The sequence below is a fragment of the Thunnus maccoyii genome, chromosome 12 (assembly GCF_910596095.1).
Source record: "Thunnus maccoyii chromosome 12, fThuMac1.1, whole genome shotgun sequence".
NCBI lineage: Eukaryota > Metazoa > Chordata > Actinopteri > Scombriformes > Scombridae > Thunnus > Thunnus maccoyii.
This window is the reverse complement of record NC_056544.1, coordinates 4,294,766-4,316,681: the sequence shown is the minus strand read 5'-3', so window position 1 is coordinate 4,316,681 and position 21,916 is coordinate 4,294,766. Positions and strand designations below refer to the sequence as shown.

Here is a 21,916-nt window from a genome sequence, read left to right as displayed (position 1 = left end):
CTTGTGATGACGTTCAACAAGCAAAATTCAGAATCTAAATCAAACACATTTTTTGTTGAAGTTGTACAGTGGCATGATTTTCTGGAAAATGAAACTGATGCTAGCCAAGTACACATTTCCATGACAGTGTGAAGTGGAAAGAGAAAAATGACATCTCTATGTAACTGCAGAGAAACTGACACCAGCAGGTGTATCAGCTAAAGGTCACTGCCACAGGCTTTCAGGCATGACAGTTCAACAAAGACCTAATGAACATACTACAAATTCCATGGAGATTTTTTTTTTAATCTGAATCGATCCATTACCACATGAAAGGGATTACTGTTTGTGAAGGAGAGAAGTGAAGATGGAGAGGTCAGTCCCCTGTGTCTTCCAAATTTCAGATTTGCTCGCATCTTTTCTCTGAAATGCCAGAACCTCAGCCATCAAGCCTACTAATTTCTTTCCTTTAAACTGAGAACCAGATTGAATATTAACAAAAGCTACCCCTTAGCCTGACCCAAAGTTTAACAGAAGTGTTGCCAGGATTGCTTCCATAATGGCCACCCTTTCCAAGTCTTTTGAAATTAAACAACACTCTAATGTCTTCCTCTCTCCGGCTCCCTCTCCCTCTGTGGTCACAGTAGACAAATTGTTTATGGAGGATTATGTAATAATATTCATTCATTTTCATTCATGCTTGACAAGCTGCTCTTGTTATTTTGGCACAGGCCTTGGGTGTGTTCGGGACGAAGAGGGGTTGGTGTGCATTTGGGAGACAGTCGGTTGTCATGTGCAGTAAGAAACTTCAGAAATAGGAGTGTTGAGGATGTCAGTATTTTCATCAGGCGTTTGTTTAAAATAGTTTTTCAAAGGCATTGTTTGAGACCCAGAGCTGGCTCAGTGACAGCTGTTTCCCGAGATACTCTAGAGATATTATCCATTGTCTATATTCACCGGCTGTCTCAGTGAATACCTCCGTTTGGCCTGTTTTTTTCTTCTATAGCACTGAACACTTTCTGTTGCATCACCACTTTCATATTTTGAAGAGACCAGAATCTTGGTTAAAGGACCAGTGTGTAGAATTTAGTGGCATCTAGCGGAACAGACTTGGCAGAAGTGGAATATAATATTCATAATATTCATAAGAATGTTTTAATTAGTGTATAATCCCATGAAAATAAGAATCATTGTGTTTTTGTTACCTTAGAACGAGCCCTTTCTATCTACATAGGGAGCCGGTCCTCTTCTATGAAGCCCACCATGTTGGACCGCCATGTTTCTACAGTAGCCTAGAACAGACAAACCAAACACTGGCTCTAGAGAGGGCATTTCGCGTTTTTTGCAAGTTTCGGGGCCACCATAGGTTCTCCTACACGTTTTGAAGAGGAGGGGGAGGGGAGGGCTATTCAGTTGGTTGCAATCTGCAACCTCACCCCTAGATGCCACCAAATCTTACACACTAGTCCTTTAAAGAGTAGCATTCTTTAGCTGGCCACATAACCATAAGAGAACAGGAGACCATTATACTAAATGTAGTTACATGATGCATGTACTGCATCTTGTGAGTGCAGTATCTCCTTTTGAACATGACCTTGGTCTTTTTTAAAGGTTGCTTCATGCTTAAAGCAAATACAGTCAGCTCAGTGTTGTCATTTTTAGTGGAGATTATGTCCAATAGAGAATAATGAATTTACGCTCAGTTTATGCTCTCTTCAGCATACATGGGGTCCAAGATACAGACAGTGAGTGATGCATAGAGCATCACGAGGTCATTAAGGGAAACATGAGTTAGATGACTAGGATGTTGCTGTAAATAAATATCAGGTTACCACCTTTCTTGTACCGCTTAATCCTGCAACTTTAGGTGCTGTACATGTAACATACTACTGATAGTCAGACCCATAAGCACACAGTTTTTCTGTTAAGTCCAGAAAGTCAGTGCTTGGAAATATGTGGAGATAGAAGAGGCAGGGTGGAAGGATGCCGTCAGAATTGCTTTTAATCTTCCTTGCAAAGCTGGGGCACAAATCCTGAGCTGAATTTAGTGTGGTATTGCCAGAGGCGTAGCAAAAAAAAAATCTGGGCCCTGTACCTATGAAGCCTCAGTGGCCCCCCTACCCCTTTTTATACGTCCATTATCATGTCTGTACAAATCACTGAATTAACAAGTGAATATAGCATATTTCAGCCTACTTTTCTCAACAAACTGTAATTAGCTTTCATTATGAGGTTTTAGAACATTAAAGAAAATTATATATCCCTGGATATTGCACCATGCGTGTGTTAGCAATGCCCCAGTTCCTTTTAGGATGGAAGAGGTACAAATCAACATGACATTCTGCACACCATTGCTCTCTATAGAGATGTATGGATATAGTGAGTAAGGTGGCCTTGGAAAGCGTTAAGACTTCATCCTGATTTCTATTAGTGGTGTGTTATAGGGGCATTATTACCATAGGGGTGCCATAGGAATGGCCTAATGCCTTGACCATTATGCAGCCTGCAGAGCAGTCATATCTAATGACTCTGAACAGATGACTTTCAATACCATCATATGCCATGCGTACCAGTTATATAGGAAAGAGGGTTAATGTTGGTTTGACTCATGTTACTTTATTTCCTTGATAATGGATCCAGCTTACACCAGGTTATGCATTCCTCTTTTGATACAAAAGATTTACAAATGGTAGGTTTGCCATGACATGCAGCTTGGTAAAGCTCATAACATACAGTTAGGCTAGGCAACAGAGGTGCTTTATCAATTCTGTGCTCATTTGGGTTTTACACCTGGTTTGGTCCACAAGTTCTTTGACTTGCTAAATGTTTGAGCATCTTGTGCTAGGCATATAACTTGAAGCTGGCTTGTATCAGCTAACTGTGCTACATATGTACCATTGCAGTCATGGTCCGCACCTACTTCTGCTGTTTAATCAAAGGAGATTTCGTCAGTCCACGGAACAAAACTAAGTAGCTGGAATATGGGATGTCAACTTAATTCTGCTTTCAATAGACTGACACCCATTAACCGATAACTAAGAAAAGTTGTGATATAGCTTTCATTTGTGAGAGCTGTCCAGCAGTCTGTGGTCAGAGCTAGCTTGTCTGCTCTGGCTAGCTTGACTTTTAGCTCATCCTTCCTCTCCTCAAAGTGTTTTTCAATGTGTTTAGTCACAGTAGTGACTCGATGGCATAATGCTCTCGGTCTTGAGGTACTGAACTAGCTTTTTCAATCCCTCACCCTCTACCACAGCAGCACAAGGCTGCGGCTGTTAGCCATCCTCAGACATGGCAGCCGGGTGCTTGTTCTTGATGTGGTACAGCATAGTGCTAGTATCATATCTGCCCGAAAAAAGGCAACCATAAATATAAGACATAGCACTTGTAACCCGGGGAGCACAAAGTGAACTTAGCTTGAAATGGCTAAAAGCCATTCAAGCATTATCAAGTCAATCCCAATTCAAAACTGTTCAATGTTGATATAACAGATTTTGTGCAATGAGTCTGTCTGTATTTTTGTGATGATGATGATGCATCTGATGCAGCTACTTGGCCTGTTAGCTACCTTGTGTTGCTTTGAAAACCCACACATCAAACTAATGCTAATTATAAGAACTCTTTTATAAGTGACACATGCTGTTACTTGGCAGTCAAGCTAGCATGATTCACCTCTGTGAGTCAAGCTGTTATTGTAACTTTTTTACTGCAAAGTTAAACACTTTTCCATGTGGTATTTCAAATCAGGGGTTGGGTAAATGCACACTAAACATGTGCTTGTTTTAATACATTGGGCACTTTGGTTGAGGTTTGGTTTTGAAGGGCTGTAGTCGATATAATTCCATAATAAATTACAATGCTATGGCATTCCTAAAATTTGAACTTGAGAGAATTGGGCCCATTAATTCTCATTATCCTTGTCAGTTATTTCTGATTAATTTCTCGCACTGCAAGCCTCTGCAGCATTTTAGCAGGCAAAGTCTTAACACCCCATGCGAAGCTTTTTGCCGAAAATGTACAAATCCCTTGCATTGGGTGCTTACCTCTGTTCTAAGGCTTACATAGTCAGCAGTCAGCATTTTAGTTTCAATTTTGTACTTAACTTAGTGCATTAACATTAGCTCCCTCTTTCATCCAATATATGCTGAAAACTCCATCATATAAAAACAAAATACCAAACTGAAAGTAATTTTCCAACTTGAAAATGTTACACTTAAGTCAGTTGAGCCACCAACACAACTGAGAAATTAAACTTTTAATTTGCCCCTGCCTGCCTGTGCATGCAATGAAATACCCACTTATTCAATCAGTTTAATCATCTAAATCAAAGCAAACTATGTTAAGTGAGTGAAAATGTAATTCACAAATTAATTTAAATATAGGTACAAATTAATCAAGACAAGGACACAAAGCTCAGGGCACACAGGTCCTTCGTGTGCACACGATATCATCTCATGACGTCAGTGTGCTAATGTGCTAAATCATATTCTCAAAATATAGATTGAGGGTTTTTTTTCCACTTCTATGGCCAGTCATGGGCTAATGAGAAGAGAAAGTCCAATCAGTGTTGTCAGGCTGATTGCAGTCTTCAGCGTTGTCTCGCTAGTATTTCCCTGTGTCTCTCAGTCTTTATCAACATATGAACAGTGACTGTCATATGGCAACTGAGTATCTGTGACAGCCATTGATCTGTTTGTGTATGTGAATGTGTGTGTGCATGTATGTTTGCCAATGTATGTGAGTGTGTGCTTATGTGTCTTCATGTGTGTATGCTTGTGCACATTTGTCACTAGGGGCTAGATGCTGAAATTTTGCTCCAGCAAATGAGGGAATATTCCGGGCTGTCATGTGACTGTGTGATGTCAGAGAGAGAGTGAGAAAAACAGAGATACAGAGGGAGAGAGAGAGAGAGAGAGAGAGAGCAAGGTGCAATTTAGCCCCACAGCTGATCTGTGCAGTGCTCAGAGAGAAGCCGAGACGACTAGACACACACACACTCACTCTCACTCTCACACGCACTCCTTTTGCCTCGCTTGTAAACATACACATACACTTTGCATACACACATGCACTTCCCACACATCAACCCAGTCACACAACTCCCAGGCATCACTTTAAAAAACGAAAGGATGCATTTCTTCCTTTACTTTCCAAGCTCATAACACTTTGGATACTGAGGACATTTTTGCCTCCTGGACAAGAATAAAACGACACTTACCGGAGACAGAAAAAAAGCAGGAGACAGGAGGAAAAAACTGAAGACGAAGAGAAAGAAGAACTACAAGAAAGACAAAGAAGGAATAAAAAAGAGAGAATAGGTGAGACCAAGCTGGAAAAGAGCAAGACAAGAGGATTGACAACAGAGTAAGAGAATGTCCTTCCTGTCTGGCTCGCCCTGGCAGCAGCCTGGCATTAGCAGTGGGTACGGACAACCTTCCAGTGGACCTCAACAGCAACAGCAGCAGCAGCAGCATCAACAACAGCATCACAAATCTCCTAATACTCTCTCTGGTGCCAACATCCCTGCGGTTCTGGCCTCCTCTCCAATGTCACCCTCTAGCCCGGCCTCTGCCCGACACAGTGACTGGCACTGCCAAGGCCAGATGGCACCGGGGGGGAAGGTTGCCGCCGCCACCCAGGGGGAGTCCAAAATAATTTTGACGGAAGATGAGGTGAAATTAGGGCGAGGCAGGACTGAGGGGACGACGTCTGGGGTGGCAGCCAAGGTGCCAGGATCACCGAGCTTTAAGATGCCAGTCCTTAAGATAGAGGATGAGGGATCAACGGGGGGAAGGCCGAAAGAGGACAGACAGAGGGCAGAGGAGGCAGGGGGGGCACTTGGAAGTGCAGGACAAAGCCCGAGCAGTCCCCTTTCTTCCTACTCCTCCCCTTCCTCTTCGTTACCCTCCCCTTCTATCTCACCTGGGAAATCATTTCTGAATGTTACACTGGACCCTAAGCCTACATCAAACCCTAACTTTGGACAAAATAATTTACAACAAAACTACAATCCTTCTATTCCAGTGGACAGCAAAGATGGATTTCACATCCAGGGATCACAAGTGGATGCCCAGGGCCAGGGCATGCTTCTTCCTCCAAAACAGGCCTCAGGGCTTGGGGAGAGAAATACACTGAACCCTTGCTTCACTGGAACTACCAGTTTAAGTCCAGTAAAAAAAGATGATGCAAAAAAATCTGTCAGTTCCTCCACGTCTGAAGGCTTACTTGGAAGTCTGAAAGACAATTTAGTTGCAGATTTAACTGGAAATCAAGCTCTGAAGCCATCTTTAGCAAAGCAAAGTGCTGATACACAACCTCCTGCTGCTGACCTACCAGGGAGTAAACCTGGTACTACTGCAGGGCCTACAGCACCTACAGCCTCAGCTAACAGAGTTAATGTTGGTGGAGTGGGTGGGGTAGGGGTGAGTGGGGTAGAAAGAGAAAACTCAAGCCACACTGAAAAGGGGAGGACGGGGTCATGTATTCCACCGAGCAGAGGCATAACAGAGAGCGAGGTTGCAATTCATGGCCTCTCACAGGATTCAAATCATGTTGAGGATGGGAGAGTGGGATCATGTGCTACGTTAAACCGAGAAATAAAAACTAGCAGCGAGCTCCCACAGCGGAGTGTTGTGAGGAGAGCGATGTCAGACTGTTCACACCTGTCTGTTCCCATGGTGAAAACTGAAACGTACCCCACCGGTATGGGAGGCCCACAGGTGGTGACACCCAACTTACCGAATTTTGCCCTGATGGGAACAGCATGTCCGTCCAGGGTGCCCTACCCACACATGGCTGTCCGACGTTCGCTCACAGTCACGGACGGCACAGAAGCTGCAGCTGCAATGGCGACAATGATGTCATCCCCATTAATGATGTCACCTGTGTTGCCATCATCCCCACCCCCAAAGAGGCATCATGGGAGCTGCGAGACCAACTTTCTTCTTACTGTTCCACCCCCTGCAGGCACATCTGTTAACAGCACCCAAGATAGTAAACTGAACACAAAGGGTAAGAGTTTCTTCATGTGTGTGTATGTGTCTTTGGGGATGGATATGAGAAAACATAAACAGTAGATCATCTCATATACAAGGTATAGCTCCCCCAGCCTGGTTCCAGACTTCTGAATCACTGCCCAGATCTCTGATTTGTTTAGCAATAGGCCTCTTGTTGTACCCGTTGATGGCTGTGTCCGATGTTTTGACAAACAGTTGATCAAGCAGAGCTTAAAAATGTGGACATTACATAGCAAGCTAGCTACCTAGCTACAAATTGACATTTTTCTTCATTAGTATGAAAATAGCATTTGTTGAACAGCTCCTAGCAACTGCTACCACAGCTTCCATGTCAACTGCGTTGGCATGTCAGTCATTTGCTACTGAGAGCAAAACAAAACAACCCTCTGCTAACAAGAAATTGGCTAAGAACTGAACACAATATCAATCTTAATGAACATGGTGAAAAAATGATTCAATCTGATTATCAGATTATTCTAGCTACTGAAAGGGAAGCTAGGAAGCAGTCATTAATTAACAAAGTCATCCTGTTTACGTTCTTTCATTTAGTACATACAGACCGTCAATCATGACAAGCAGAAGGTTTGCAGTGGGAATGGCTTTGTCTGATGTGTGCTATTGAAAAGGGAAAGACATAGACTTACTTCAGGTTGCTTGATGTTGTCCTCAACCGGAAACTTGTAGGAGCAGGCTAAGCTAACCACTCACAGTTTTATGGTCTCTAAGTTGTATCTCTGTAGCCACTGTGGGTAATTTTGAGGAGAAAGAAAATACATCAGCTACAGCATAGCCATGGAGATTATGTGTGTAGGCTCTGTTGCTTGATGTGTAACCGTAAATCAAGTGTTGAAATTCCCACCACTTGCTAACAACCTATTCAAACAGAGGAATTGAGAGTGACGTGTATTTTTGTAACACTGTATGCACAGAAATGTCACAGCTCCAACAGATTGGTCCATGAGGTCTGTTACAGCTTTTATAACACTTCATCTTCATCTTCATAAGAGGTTGTGTGAATACTGCCATTATACATCTAAGCTGATGAGTACCTGCAGTTCTTTCTTTTGTCCTTCCAGCCGTGGCACTTCACCTGAGCACATGTTGCCATTTATGTCATTACAGCTCACTTGCATTTGGCTAAATATAGGTTGTTGGCTTTGCCTTCCTTTCCAGCATTAGGTACGTCTGAAAAGAGGTGTATTTTAAACTATCGATTGAAGGCTGCCACTTTAGTGGAGAAAACATACACAATGCTTGCAGCATGCTGTGGCAGGGTACGGTTAGTGGCACTGAATATTTTTCATGTGCATCCTTTCAGTCTTCTTAGAAGCCCCTGCCCCTGCTGCCCACCGCTATTGTCCACTCTGTTTCTTCTTGGATCTTCTGGCATTGGTTCTCCCTGCTCTCAGTTGTACTAGATTTAATTTAATTTCACTTAAGAAATAGAGCCTTGCTGCCAAAATAATTACATCTATTTATAGATATATTCATCCTGAGTTTTTTCAAGTAACAATGTCGTCTTTTAGCCACAGTGTAGTAGCAAATCAATTGTTTGTCATGTCATGCTAATTTAAGATAGTGATTAATCAAGTTAATGAGCTGAGTTAAAAGGGGGCGTATGGCTGTTGCCCATGTCAACATGGAGTATTAGTCAGAGTGATGAAGCAGATAAGTATGTGAGGTGCATCTTTACTTTACTTTGAGGTGACAACCAACATCTGAAGCCTTTTAAATTGAATGAAAGTTAATTTAATTGGGTATGCCATTCAGTACGGGTGAAAGCAGCTCACACTGGGTGTAAATAAGAATGTTAGCAGTTCCTTTGGTGTTCCCATCATTCTCCAAGAATAGAAACTTTCCTAAGCTACTAAGAAACATTACATGAGAAACGTAGAACCAGATTTTTGAACAGTCTTACAGCACAAAGTGTGTGCTTACAGCTGAATACAAGCTTTAAAGGTGCAGTGTGTAGAATTTAGTGGCATCTAGTGGAATGGACTTGTCAGAAATGGAATTTAATATTCATAAGTATGTTTTAATTAGTGTAATTATGTATAATCGCCTGAAAATAAGAATCGTTGTGTTTTCGTTAGCTTGGAATGAGTTCTTTATATCTACACATGGAGCGGGTCCTGCCATGCCATGTTGCACCGCCATGTTTCTTCAGTAACCCAGAACGGACAAATCAAACACTGGCTCTAGAGAGGGTCTTTCACGTGTTTTGCAAGTTTCGCTTAGAAGGGGAGAGGGTGTGTGGGGGGGGGTTTCAGTTGGTTGCAATCTGTAACCTCACCACTAGATGCCACTAAATCCTACACACTGCACCTTTAATGTAACAGTTATTGGCTGCAGTTCTTCAGAATACATATTCCATTTTTTGCACAGATAATGTTTTGTTGTGTTAATATTGAAATCATTGTGAAAACACAGAAATCAGTTTTATCACTTAACATCAGTAAATATGGCTGTATTGCGTCTAACGAGGCCCCTATATCAACTGCTGCCATGTTAACCAACAACAATAGCTTTGTATCTTCCGTTGATCGTTGGACTGAGTGAGCTGTGCTGTATCAAGGGTGAGAGATGAGTGCGTTTTTGAAGAGTTCAGATGATAATATCTCACTGACTTTGGTAAAATGGGATATCACAAGTGCTGTGTTGGTGGTTGATTCTGAGCACATAGACAGAACGAGTTTATGAAAACGAGTCTTCATTTCCATTATCTCAAAGGTTAAAGTCCTGTCTCACTTTTTACTTCTTTTAATCTTCATCTCCTCCTCTGATATCATAAACAGGTCTCACATCATCGCTGTATTTCATTTCATGAATGCCACACAGATATTTATCACATCCTTGTATATTATTGCATTCTTTGAAACAACCATTTGATGAATTCTGGGACAAATTCAAAGGACATTCTCACAGACTGAGTTTGACAGTGATGTAACAGAAGAAGAAGAAAGAGGAAAATAGTGAGACAGGAATGAGCTGGCAGAAAATTATGGGAGGACCCGCACAGGAATTTAAAATGAATGGTGATTGGGATTATTGACATCTTTTATATGACTGCATATGACATTCTAATACCTTCTATGCATTTCTGTTCAGTTTATACTGGATGTTTCTGTCTCTATGTAATGATTTATCCAAACATCCATTGATGTGTTCTGTTTTTTAGACTGCAGTCGACGGGGAAAAGCTGGGACATTGATTAGACATTGACTCTGACTGTACTCACTCAAATATAGAGCAGCTATTTCTAGCATCGTGTGTGTGCGCACGCACATGAGTATATGTGTGTAGGTGAAGAGCTTCCAGTGACGTGAATCTTAAAGATTTTAAAGGCACACGCCCCCACAGACACTGACAGCAGACTGCGTGTCTGCAAGTTACAGAGAGATGTTTTTACATTCACCATTGCAGCTTCACAGGCATATACGCACAACAACAAAAGCACACAGCTGTAAGAGGAGGGGTAGACAGAAGTGTGTGTCTTGGAGCATCATACAGCGATAACATACAGCCAGTTCACTGAACAGATGCTGAGCTACATGTTCTAATTTAACACACATCTCTAAATTTGACTCAGTGTTGAAATGAAATGACTCATTAACAGTCAAAAACGTCATCACCACTGTGTGGGTGTGGTTTGATCAGATTTGATCGACAGTGGCCTGGAAACGTAAGCTTGCAGCCCAACAACTGTCGTCACAATAATGATTCAATAATGTTGATTCAATTATTGTTTGCATCCCGGTTGATGCACAGAGGTACGTAGCATCACCTTTTTCAAATTGAGCCCTGCCCACTCCAAGGTGGAGGTGAGAAGAGCTCAAACAAAAACACAAATACAAAAATCTTTCATGTTAAATAACCAAAACACTTACTTTGGCAGAAAATTGTGTGTTGATGTAAGACCTTTTCGCTCACAGTAAGAAGCTGGTTGAGAAAAATAGATTTAGAGATAGATTTCAACGCCTTTAACAAAAAAATATCGACAAGACTTGGTGTCATTTTTTATACCGATCTCTGTTTTCCAGTCATGATTTTTTTTTCTTTTAGACTAAAAAAATCCCAGGAATTAGGTCATTTTTGTCTCCTGTTGATTTACCTAAAGTTTTACTTTTATCCTCCTTGTTCTATGATCTCATTGCCTGTTTTTATTTGCATTGGGCTTTTATTGTTTAATTTATTCTTTTCCTGGTAGCATACTTATCATAATTGTATTAGAAAAAGCACAATACAAATGTAAAGCTTCATTATTGCTATTACAAAGCTTACTGTAATTGTCATGGTAATAATGAAAACAAAAATAACTAGTGAATGAAAACACAACAAGTAAAAATTTAATATCATCATTGTTAGATAAATAAAGCTTAAAGTATTCCTCTCACGCTGTTGGAATGTCATTGAGCATAAAATCATTTTGTACTGCATGACTGTGCAAAGTCATGCAGATTATTATAGTCTCTATCTATCTATCTATTGATTGCCCTGTCTGTCAGTGTGGTAGCTTAATAGCTATCATGCTAGCAAAAAGGAGCTATGGTGGTCATTACTCAAACTGGGTTTACGTGTGTGTGTGTGTCTGTGTGAGACAGAAAGAGTGAAAGTGTGTGTGTGTGTGTGTTGAGCGACGCAGCCTGCAGCCAAGTATCCTTGCACCAGCTCCATGTCTGTGTATGTTAGTCATGCTCTGATTTACGTAGCAGCCAACTTTCTCTCTGTGTGACAACACATACACACCAACACACAGCTGGTTGCCAGCAGCTGTGTATTGTAGCGTGGTATTAGATGGATCCTCTGTCCTCAGCCAGCAGTTTCATGTTGGATGAGTCATATTGCTGGTGTGGTGTGCAGGGTGGAGTGATACAGCCATGAACATGAGTAATAAACCCACAGGTTTGTGTTAAGGCTACAATTAGATTACACATAATATTAAAGCCAAATTCAAATAGTCAAATGTAATTTTTCTTCAAAATTTTGTGAACAGTTTTGAAGTCTATGTGTTACTTTCAGACGATTCATTCAGTTTTCCCGTGTGAGATCCATGTTGTTGAACGTTATTGTTTAGTGAGTTTCCAAAGGTTTCACTGAGGTAGATTCACACTGTACATGTATCATGTTGCCATGCGTATTGGTTAAGATAAGATTATACTTAATTGCTGAGCTCTGGGAACACGATGACATCATAAAAACACAAGCAGTGAGACAATCAAACAGGTTGTAATCAAACACATAGTTTATCCAGATCATAAACCACTTTATTTGGAGGTAAAACCAAAAGCGAGCACACCAGAAATGTCAGTAAAAGTCCCTCACTGCACAGTAAGGTCAATGCTGAACCAGACAGTTGTCTGTAAAATGTAATGGAAGTTTACAAAGGTCACTTTCACCGTTCACTTGTATTTTTCTCTTCCTAAGAAGTTTGGCTAACCGTGGGCCATTTCTGATTGTCTGACTGCTTGTGTTTCTTGACTCATCGGTGTACTTTTTAGCAATGTCTCCACATTTTGGGATCTCAGCAACTGGAAAGCACAATGTTATTTTGAGAAAACAATCTTAACTAAAGGTTTTACTATTAAGACTGTGATGTCAAGCTACTATTTCAGAGTTCAAAAACTGAACTTTCATGCTTTACAATGTTACTATTAATGAAGGAAAGATGGCCAAACTCAAGTTGTAATAATCCATAATTATTATTTAACGTACCCTATGGAGCTTTGTAAATATAAACAATGTTATGTTTATATTTAGTGTTTCTCACCAAAATGTCATTTGTTTCCTTGAGGCCTAATAAATAAATAATTAGAAACAATAGAACTTGGAAGATTTTGAAACCTTCGTTCTTTACATCTATGTTTGCCTCCTTAGCCATCTTCTTTTTCCCTGCCTTGGCTGACACATCGTTACCTTTGAGTTACTGCTACCGACACCCCTACCGAACCTGGGCTATTATATCAGTTTAATGGTAAATTGACTGCATTTATATAGAGCTTTTCTAGTCTACCAATCACTCAAAGCACTTCACAACACATGCCAACATTCACACATTCATACACTGATGGAAAAGGCTGCCATGCGAGGTGCCAACGTGCTCATCAGGAGCAATATGGCACGTTTTATCCAAGTGTTTCTAATACTCACTCACCCATTCACACACACACTCACACACCGATGGCACAGCCTTCAGGAGCTGAGGATTGAACCACCAACCTTCTGATAAGTGGACAATTAGCTCTACCTCCTGAGCCACAGCCACCCAGTTTAGCAAACCTATTTACAACATTCCACACAGACACATGTTGGCTGGCAGGATGGTTGGAAGTGGAGAGAGGAGAGTCAGCAGGAGCTGGGGGAAGCCGGCCATTGAAACGCAAGCTTGGAGGCTGGAACCAGTCAGCTCCCTGGAACAACTTACACACTCACACAGTCCCAATCATTCACTCAGCCAATCAGTCAAGCTCACTTGCAGCCTATCACACACAGGCAGCACAGCAGGATCACCAGAGAGAAGAGAGAGAGAGAACCACAACACATGCACAGAGGGAATTAAAGCACATACACAAAATACATCGAAAATGTTCATAGAACCTCAGGGTCATAACACAATCAAGGACATTAAAATGCATGAAACACTGAGAGCCTCTGTGAAGCAGCTGCAGCTAGTGATGAGTTTGCATTAACATCAGCTTAACGTTGCAAGGCAGGATTTGACTTCATTACAGCTTGACAAAGCAAGGCAAAACAACAGTGTTAGACGAAATAGTGAGAACAGAAATGGAGGAGTGTAACCACACTAAAAATGACAGTCAGGGGCGGACTTTACCATTAGGCAACGTAGGCAACTGGCTAGGGTCCCCAATGAAAATGGCCCCAAACAGCTATAGATTATTATGATGTGTAGATATGAAAAATAGTGAATTAAGTTACTACCTAATCTCATTGTGCCCTGAAATAGCTAAAAAAGGACCCCAAAGCACTTTTACTTTGGAGGAAAACATTGTACCACTATATTTACCAGACAGATAAATGTTACTTGATACACTGAAGATTCAGATCTATTCACATCAATTAAAATATGATGCATTATTATTGATTAAACTATCCAGCATTATATAAGAATTAAAAGCTCCACCTTGAACACAAGTTAAGTATATTTAAAGTACATTATGCCACTAATACCACTCTTTCACTCTTCACTTTTATGTGAAAATTAGAATGCAGGACTTTCACTTTTGCAGTGTTTTTACCATGCGGTGTGAATAGTTTTACTCAAGAAAAAAGTTTTGAGTACTTCTTCTGCTACGGCCGACACCAACATTCCCAGTTAGAGAGAGGGAAAAAACAAAACACGACAGAGTGTAGAGGCGTACACATGCCCTGCTGTAGGCTTAAATTATCCACACCAGTCTTTGTATGATGAAACAATGCACAATTTTATTGTAAGGTCCAGTAAGTTCAGGATAACAAAATAAATTCCACAGCTACATCATGCATGAACTAATTAACCTAAATTGACTGCCTACAGGTGTTGCAAGAGGGCACTCTCTCTCTTAAAGGGGCAGTACTTATTTGCCAGGGTGCATGAAATTATTCTTAACCACTGAAATAAATTAAATTACATGTTACTTAATGCTATTTTTTTAAATTTACAAATACATTTAAACATTGAGCCCTTTCATATTATAAAAACATATATTTTAATCATAGCTTATTAGGCTGGTACACAAGGATGAATAAGAACAATAAAAACTAATTAATTCCAAAGTTTGGCTCATACACAGAGTTTGCCTGGGGCCCCCAAATCACTAAATCTGTCCCTGATGACAGTGACTCTGTGCGCAGAACATACTGTAGCATTTTTATGCCTGCATGACCACACATGAGCCATTCATGTGAGAATTCTCCAGAATTAGCCAGTGCCTGATTTGAGCTCCAGGCTGAGCTAGTTTGCAGCCACAGTTTAAAGTAATGTAACAAAATGTATTTTGTTTGACGGCAGCTGTAGTTCTAGCGAGATGTTGTCTGCTTGATCGCTGAAAAAGCACAACAACAGCAAATTGGCATTGGTTTTCAGAGTAGATAGAGCAGTTATCACATAGCAAACCTCAGCGTCGAGGAAAATGAGGGGACATTAGGGCTGAGCATAACCAGACCTGTCCACTGTCACTGTTATATAAGAGATGCCTTAGTGACAACAATGAGCCCCTGTCTCTTTCTGCCCCAAGCTTTTGCCTCCCCCACCTCCCACCACATACCCCAGCAGGCTGTCTGTCCATAACCCCATCAACCTTTCAAACCTTTCTTTGTCATACTTTCCTCTTGCCTTCTCTTCATTCTCTTTCTCTCTCTCATACTGGAACTCATCCCATGAATCACGCTGTTAGCAACATTGGTGCTGTAACCCAAGTCTGACCCACTGTTTCCTCTGACGAGGATGGATGTCTCTGGATGGTGTTTTTATAATCCTGGCACACACACACGATGAAGAACAGTGAGCACTCAAACAACACATACTTCTCAAATTCAGATTTGAAAAAAAAAATTCTGATTATTATTTTCTTTTTTAAAATGTGGATTAAGAATGGAAATGTCATCTTCCTGTGCCAGATCCAGAAAAACTGTGACAAAAAAGTACCACAAAAACACTGAGAGTGACACAGCTGTACAGAGAATTCATCGCACATCAAAGTGTGTTTCCAGGTGCAGGGAAGTACTACTGCATATGTGAAAAAAGTTGTGTAAAGCCTTTTGTGTCTCCAGAGGGAGCTAGAAGTTTGAAATCTGATAAATTGCCTCAAGTGATGTCACTTGAGTCAGTGTCGGTTGGATCTGAAGAATACAAGTTTGAAAATGAAAACAATCTGGGATTGTGGAGTTTAAAAGCAGTGAGGTTACCAAACCTCTGTAGCTCCTCATCTCTGCCAGAGGCTAGCAGCTCCAGGCTACATTAGCTGCCACTAGCATAAGACACTCCAATCTCTGATCAAACTGTTAGCAGTTGAGTTGCATTGTTGGTAATGTAGGCGCCAGGTTTTCATAAGGAAGAAGAATCTGTGAAATAAAAAGTTCAATATCTCTGGGTCTGCTGCATCGATTTTGGTCCCTTTTTAAACTGTCCATCATGAGTCAGACAATATTACAGGAGTGAATGTTAAATCTGTGGAGTACTCTGTTAATAACTGTGAAATTGACATCATTTTTTGATCAGCATGACAAATGTTAACTGCTCCTAGCACCCGCCATCGCTCCTGTTATTAACAAATTAGTCAAACATCACAAAGTCAGTGCACTAAGTATAGGAGAGAGAGGAGAGGAATCATCAAATTCACAGAAGTCATAAAACAGTCTGCTCACCTCTTTTATCATGGTTGGATATGACCGCAGTGACCGTGGCTTCTAAAGATACAGCATCACCGTTGTCGGCATTTGCATATGGAATACTGTAACTAGGGTTGGCCTGTTTACCCAATGTTCCGAGAATCATCTGCTGGTGTGACGTAATGTGATGTGATAGATGATGTCTGTGAAGATATTCCTTACATATAGGATCAGTGTATACAGAAATGTCAGACAGCTTTCACAGTATGAGTCATGGGTCTGACTGGCAGGTAGATCACATTTGTGCTTAAATGTTTGTCAGGCATTCAAAGGTTCTGTCATATGTCACTGTATATGCCCCAACTGCAATGCTGATTCTAACATTGAACAGCATGTAAGGAATCCAAACATTCAACAGTCAAGGTCATTTTTAAGAGAGGACCTCTGTTAACTGACCTGTTACATTAACTTTTTTTCTTATTGCATGAAATATGTTTTTTATATACCTTCAGATTTACCCTGCATGGTTTCAGTAAAATAGACTATAACTCACAATGAAATTCTTTCTCTCACAGTGAAATCTGACAACAAGGACAAGCAGGAGAAGACAGACATCATGTCCAGCAAGACAGAGAAGATGGACACCTCTGACAAGAAAGAGAAAGAGGAGCAGCAGAAGAAGGACAGCAGTCCAGACAAGGACCTGAAGTCCGAGAAGATTCTCAAAGACGAGGAAAAGACAGAGAAGATGACTGCAGAGAAAAACAACAAAGCCAATGAGAAGGCAGAGAAGGTGGACAAGCCGGAGAAGACCGACAAAGATGAGAAGAAGGAAGAGGAGAAGAAGCCGGCTGAGAAGGAGGAGAAGGGGGGGAAAGGGACTGCCAAGTCTCCAACAGGCAATGGCAGCAAGACCCTGCCAAGCCCTGACAGCAAGAACAAGGTGAATCTCACACACACACCAACACACACATATACAATACCCAAACACACATTTCGTGCATACAGATTCACACACTCAAGCTGGCAGGGTGTCCAGTGGTTACAGAAACAGTCCTGTCACCCAACGGTCACAGCTGTGAACTCTGCCACAGCCGGGTCGTCCAACAACAGTCTGTTAAAGTGCCCTCGAGCAAAACACACAGACACACTTGTTCACACACTCACACACAAACACCACAGTTGGTGCGCTGCTTCTGCTGCTTCTGTCGTCCTCCTATGTGTATGTGTGTGTGTGTCTCTGCCTGTGTTTGATGTCTGTCTGTCTCAAGGCCCAGTCACATGAATGGAGTAAATCTGTGCAAATCTCTTGCGTCAAGTTCAGTTTTGATTAACTTTGACATGCAAATTCATGCTGTTAAGGAACAGCAAACCAGGCTGAGGGAACAGACAAGCACAGAGTCCAAAATGGTGGAAGCTATTGTAGCTCATTAGCTGTGTTGCACCCTCCATTTTTATTTAACCTCCTCTGTCAGATGATAAATTCTTCACAAAAAAGGTATGATTTGTAGACAGTTATGCGACAGGAGACGATGGTAAAAATATATCTCTGAATCAACTGTGAGTTTGTTAACTGACAGTTCTCAAACTAGCCACCTCTGGGAGCTTTTTTCCCCTCTACAATAACTTTTTATTAAATGAAATAATGAACAGTCCTCAGAACAAAATACCAAGAGGAAGTTAACAGTACAGCACAGAGAAAGTAGCCACAAGAACTATTGTGACTGACTAGCACTAGCATGCTCCCTGCTTGCTAGCATTGACCATAGATACAAAGTGCAACACATCATACTCTGAAAACCACGCCCACCGGGGGGGAAAACTAATATGCGATCAAGGGCTGAAACGCTAACAAAATGCCTGTAGCTAGCTTAAAACATTAGATTTCAGTATGTCAAAGGATTACCACCCTACATCTACCAGAGAGGAAAAGGTAGTTTATAGCATAAGCTGAAACCAGTTACATTAAGATGCAATACATGAATGCAAGGGCTAACATGACGTCCATAGTAGAGATAGCACAACTGTATAGCAAACATACAAACTACATAACAGGGTGACATGACACTTTTCACAGCTTATATAGTGAGTACAGTTTGTAAACATAGGCAGGAAAATTACACGCATAGTCCTACAATAATTTCCCATTCAAGCTATTTTTACAGCTAGCATTTCAGCTGAATGCACTTTAGCTATTCTGTGATTTAAATGTCAATTACAGACATTGCATACTTTTTATTATTTACATTTATTATATGTTCTGTTTTTACTTTCAACCTGCGTGTTCTCTGTGACTAGTAATGTGTCCAGTTATGTGTGTTATTTTTAATTGAGGTTTTTGGTTCAGGTAGGGTCTGTCTCTCCCACCAAACGGCACACAGCTCCATATTGTTATCCTATTTTGCCTTCCTAAATGCTCAGTTTGTCGGTTTGGCAGCTTATACAAATTTAGTTAGGGGTTCCTTAACCTGTTGGTAGTGCATCCCACACCACAGCAGCTTTTAGGCATTTTTCTGTGACAAGGAGCCACCTTCACACAATACAAAGTCAATGGAGAGCAAAGGATTGTTTTCCCCTCCGGGGTGGGCGGGATTAAATTGCCCTCTGTCTCTATATTATGTATTATGTCTTTGTGTTTGTGTACGAGTGTGTCCAATATCTGAGACCTGATTTCCATATCATGTGCTATTTTTGGACTGCTGCTCATTTCATCACATTTAAAGGATTTAGTGGGTGATTTTCTATATTTTCTTATTGTCAACAAATGTCATGTGCAGAGCCAAACCAGCAATGAGCTCATCCTACTTACAAGTATGGCACGTGTTTACAAAGTCTCATATATCGCATGCCTCTGTGCCATAGAGCTCCGTTGTTGTCCAAAAACTGTTAAATTTTCTTGTTCGTTGATGCGTTTTTAATAGTTTTTGGACAACAAAGATCGATGGCAAAGAGGAGTAAGATATATCAAGCTTTGATACACACACAATACTTGATGAGTTCATTGTTGGTTTGATTCTGCACATGAGATTTGTTGATAATAAGAAAAAATATAGAAAATCATCAGCTAAATCCTTTAAGGCTTATAATTGTATAATTTACTGCTCATGAGCTCTGGAATTTAATTTCATGATTTATGACATGTTTTATGATTGTCATATGATGCTGGCTGTGCTGCCATATCACGCTGTCATTGCAATCACTGATTGCATCTCTGTTTTTTTCTTTCTTTATCTGTCTTCCTTTTTCCTTTTTTTCCTTACACACTCCCTTCTTTTTTCCTCTAAACTTATCTTTTTCTTTCTTTCTTGGCCTCCTCCCTTTTTTACTGTGTTGTTGTGGCTCCTTTTAATTCCATTATCACCAGCCTGACGTGGGTTCAACCAAACCAAACTCAGCCAAATCCCGCCCATCCACCCTCTCCACCAGTGGCGAGGCCACCTTGGCCAAACGCCCTTCCCCCACCACAGCCTCAGCCAATAAAAAAAGCCCTGTACCCAAGGCGCCCACACCCACCGCCACTAAGCGGCCGCCAACAGCAACTGCCAAGGATGCAAAGGTGAGTATACTATACTGTACATAGGTAGATAAGTTAAGATAAGTTTTTATAATTAGTTTATTTTATATATATATATATATATCTTATATCTGTATGGTCCATTAAAGTCCCCCTCCACTCAAAAATGTGTTTTCGCTTATTGTAACCTCAGTTGAATATTTGAGCTTCACTGTGCAGAATGATGTATGTGCAGAGTTTGTGTTCACATATATCTGTTAAACGTGGAAAGTTTCTCTGTGCTCACCTTAAATCTGAGTTAAAGGCGTTTACCTATATGCGTGATTTGTGACAACTAATTTGGAAGCTAATTGTGGTCCAGTATGCAATTCACACAAGTGTGATGTGGAAACTTGAAGCCTCCAGTGCACAAACACTGAGAATGGACTTTACAGTGAAGCAGGAGGCAGCAGTTAAAGTTTTGACATCAGAAATATTTGTACATTCATAGATTCTGGATTTTTCAATATGAGAGAAGGTGGAGGTATAATTTTACGAATATTTAACAAGGTAATTGAACTTCTTGTGGAAAAACCATATCAGACAGAGTGTTTTATGTCTGAAAACATGGGATCTTTAAGAATTCTTACATCAAATGTTCTTTCTACCATCACTATCTCAGGTTGTTTTTCTTTTTAGATCTGTTTTTTTTAGATCTGACAATATTACACAACATCTTAATCCTTTCCCAGTCCTCCCCTCCTCTTTTTCTTACCTCTGTCTTCACCTTCTTTCCTCTCCTTGTTTTCATTCTCTGCTTATTTCATGGTTACATGATTGGCCTTCCAATACACAGGAGAACAGGATAATATAGCTTTTATACACACAGCAGCAACAGCAAACACACTCCTACTGCACATGCAGAATTACACATAGACAGTCACTGGATGCAGACAGTGAAAAACACACACATGCACACATACACACACACACACACACACACACACATCTCTTATTGTATCTCTCTTCTGGTTTTTTTTCCAGACTCCAGAAAATGGTACGGCTGAGAAACGCCCACCTGTGCCAAAGGCTACTCCTGCTCCCCGTTCAACTGCCAATAAGAATGGTTCCTCTGCAACTGCTGCGAGCAAAACTGCTGGTAAATGCACACACATACACACACATAACCACACAGTGTCTGCCTGCCCTCTGCACCTGATTGTGTGATATGAACACTGCTGTCACAGGCAGCATCTCTACTCTGCTTTGGCTTGTTCATAGTGCTGCCAGTGCAACATGACCTCTACAACAGGACCTGAACTCTCTACAGTAGCTGGAAAAATGACTCAGAATGTAGACTGGCACCACTCCAGGCAACAGGCTAACTGAGTTGCTAGCATATGTTACATTTTATCGGTTTCAAGGGCTGTCTTTTGAAGACACCAGATGGGTATTTTTATCCGCACATCACAAACAGTATCTCACCTCTCTAAGCGAGGGAGCTATGACTAAGTCTGAGCCGTGTTAGTCAAAAAAAATTTCTGCTTTTTGTGCACTTCAGCTCATCACCCTCAGAGAATATGATTCATTCAACCAGTTCACAGAGATGTGTGTATTTTGTGTATTTCAGTTTAGATGCATGAGTGAACTCCATTAGTTTTGTGGCTATTGACCCAATGGCAGCAGATAAGTAAAGGTCTGTGTAAAGCAATAATAAATGTGTTCTGAGTTTATCACACCACAGAAAAATGTGTTATTAACCTCCCAGCTAAATTTGAATGATTAAAAAAATTGCCAAGTATATAAATTTAGGTTTAAAAATTGTGGAAAAATAAGCAGTATTCTCTGCTCTGAAACGCTGGCGGTGTGTCTGCTGAAGTCGCTGAAAGCAGGGCTTAACTGAACAACCTCTGAGTTAACAACGCTCATGCTAGTAACCCAGAACTACATAGTTCAGTCTTTTCACATGTTTTCAGCAATTATTTTCTAAGATGTATAATGTGTTTCAAAAGAAATCTCAGATTTTCCTTTACACTGACTTCAATGCCTCTGCCACAGGGTGGCAGTAATATATGCTGCTCAGTTTTATCATCAACATGACAGACTG

At 40.9% G+C, this 21,916-nt stretch overlaps 1 protein-coding gene across 6 annotated transcripts in view; it reads left to right on the top strand.

Moving 5' to 3' along the window:
- Positions 1-21,916, top strand: part of map4l (microtubule associated protein 4 like) — a 125,261-nt gene that overhangs the window by 77,788 nt on the left and 25,557 nt on the right. For 5 of the 6 annotated variants that reach the window (XM_042427962.1, XM_042427964.1, XM_042427963.1 and 2 more), the window contains exons 7-9: positions 16,892-17,259; positions 19,681-19,872; positions 20,854-20,968. In XM_042427962.1, the coding sequence (XP_042283896.1) occupies positions 16,892-17,259; positions 19,681-19,872; positions 20,854-20,968 (675 nt within the window). The remainder of the gene's footprint in view (positions 1-16,891; positions 17,260-19,680; positions 19,873-20,853; positions 20,969-21,916) is intronic. The other variant, XM_042427965.1, reaches the window with a different exon arrangement.